We start from the raw sequence: 1,780 nt of genomic DNA, 5'->3' as shown, positions 1-1,780 counted from the left end.
ATTTGTGATAGAAATAACCTTTTACAATTTGGAAGTTTAAGTAATAAAGATAGAAGAATAAGTAAAGAAATATAAAAAGGGCTAGAAGTTATAAAACAAGTCAAAGAGAGCAAATTATTAGTAATATCATTATTTCCACCTATGTAGTAGAGTATGATTAATAAATAATGTTAAACTTTTGTAATATAAAATTAGCTTACTAGTTAAGAAAATACAAGCCATCCATGTACTGACTCTAGTTATAAAATATATATATATATATATATAGCTACATTTTTTTTTTGTTTATTTTTATATATATCTTTGTAATTTAAAAAAAAAAAAAGATAATTTTAATTTTTTTTTTTTGGAAGTTGTTAGAGTTTTAAGTTAAAAGATTATTAATTTTAAATTAAGAGATAAAAATTAATGTATAAACAATATAAAGTTTATGTTGTATTCAATTTATATTTTTTGAAATATCGTTGAATGACTTAGAGTTTAATTTTTGTTATTTGTTATAAATTTTTGTGTGTGTTTCTAAATTAAAAGAATATACTCATTTTTTTTTAATAAAAATACATTTATAAAAGTAAACATGTCTGCTAAACAATACAAAATTGTTTAATTTAAATTAAATATTATATATTATAAGATGCCATATATATATAATAAAATAAATATATATATATAAAAATCCGTATATTTAGTTATACATTCTTTTTATTAATTTGTTTGTTTAACATCCTAGTAAAGTCATTATACAGGCAATTAATAAATCAATAAGATAAGCTACTTAAATTTGCTTTTACGTTTAATTTTGATTTCCTCGTAAGCTAAAAGTATTGAAATAATTAAAATAGATAAACTAGATAACTCATAAATCGGAAGGTAAATATTTACACTATTTGTAGCATATAATACAGCAAACATAAAGGAACAAATTGATAAGATAAAAACAATAGAAAATGTAATTAGTTTAAAATTATTTTTGCATATTCCTAAAATTCTTTCATTAAGTTTTACTTTTTGATTTTTCTCTTTTATATCTATTTCATTTCCTTCTTTTGCATCTATACTTCCCCTTATAGCATTTTGCTCATTCCATGATTCTAAAGTTTCTTCTGTTACAACTACATGTTCGCAGAAGTTTGATCCTTCTTTTGATTGCATTTCCATATTTTTATTTTCCGTTAATGATCTTTTAATTCCTAAATTAAGTACGTTTTTTAATTCATTTTCGTAATTCCACGATCTAAAAGAAACCAACTAAAATTGTAAAAAAATATTCAGTATAAAAAAAAATAATTTTTCATGTTAATAAAATTATAATTAAAAAAAATAGTAATGGCTAAAAAACATAAATATTTTCAAGTATTATAATTATCCTACACTATTAAAACATTGTAGTATCCAAACTAAAAAGGTGAACATAAGAAACCTCGTAAGATAATTAAATACTTTTTTTTTCTCTTCTTTATTGTATATTTTTAAAGTTGGCATATATGTAATAAGGAAATCTTTAGCTACAAGGGAGTGGTATCTGAGATATAAAACAATATTAGAGATAACATTTTTTTTCCTGTTCATTTTTTTTTCTTATTTAAATATATGTATTTATTGAAATAAATAATATTAGCGGCTTAAATAAAAAATAAATTATTTAATAAATATTTTAAAATTCTATGTAATAATAATAAATGTTAAAATTTTTAGGGAAAATAATTACATTCAAACATCTTATTTAATTTATCATTTAAAATATTCATAAAAATGTTATGTGTTAATATTATTAAAATAT

The 1,780-nt window shown here is 19.3% G+C and overlaps 1 protein-coding gene across 1 annotated transcript; it reads right to left on the bottom strand.

Moving 5' to 3' along the window:
- Window positions 1-771: 771 nt before the first annotated feature.
- On the bottom strand, window positions 772-1,569 carry PRELSG_0004900 (fam-h protein; the record flags this gene model as incomplete). The annotated part of the gene is made up of 2 exons (XM_028676501.1): window positions 772-1,248; window positions 1,399-1,569. 2 exons carry the CDS (start codon window positions 1,567-1,569, stop codon window positions 772-774), a joined length of 648 nt encoding a protein of 215 aa, XP_028531237.1.
- Between the last annotated feature and the right edge of the window lie 211 nt (window positions 1,570-1,780).

Source organism: Plasmodium relictum, assembly GCF_900005765.1.
Source record: "Plasmodium relictum strain SGS1 genome assembly, contig: PRELSG_00_v1_57, whole genome shotgun sequence".
In the NCBI taxonomy this organism is placed as follows: domain Eukaryota; phylum Apicomplexa; class Aconoidasida; order Haemosporida; family Plasmodiidae; genus Plasmodium; species Plasmodium relictum.
This window is presented reverse-complemented; position numbering and strand designations above follow the sequence as displayed.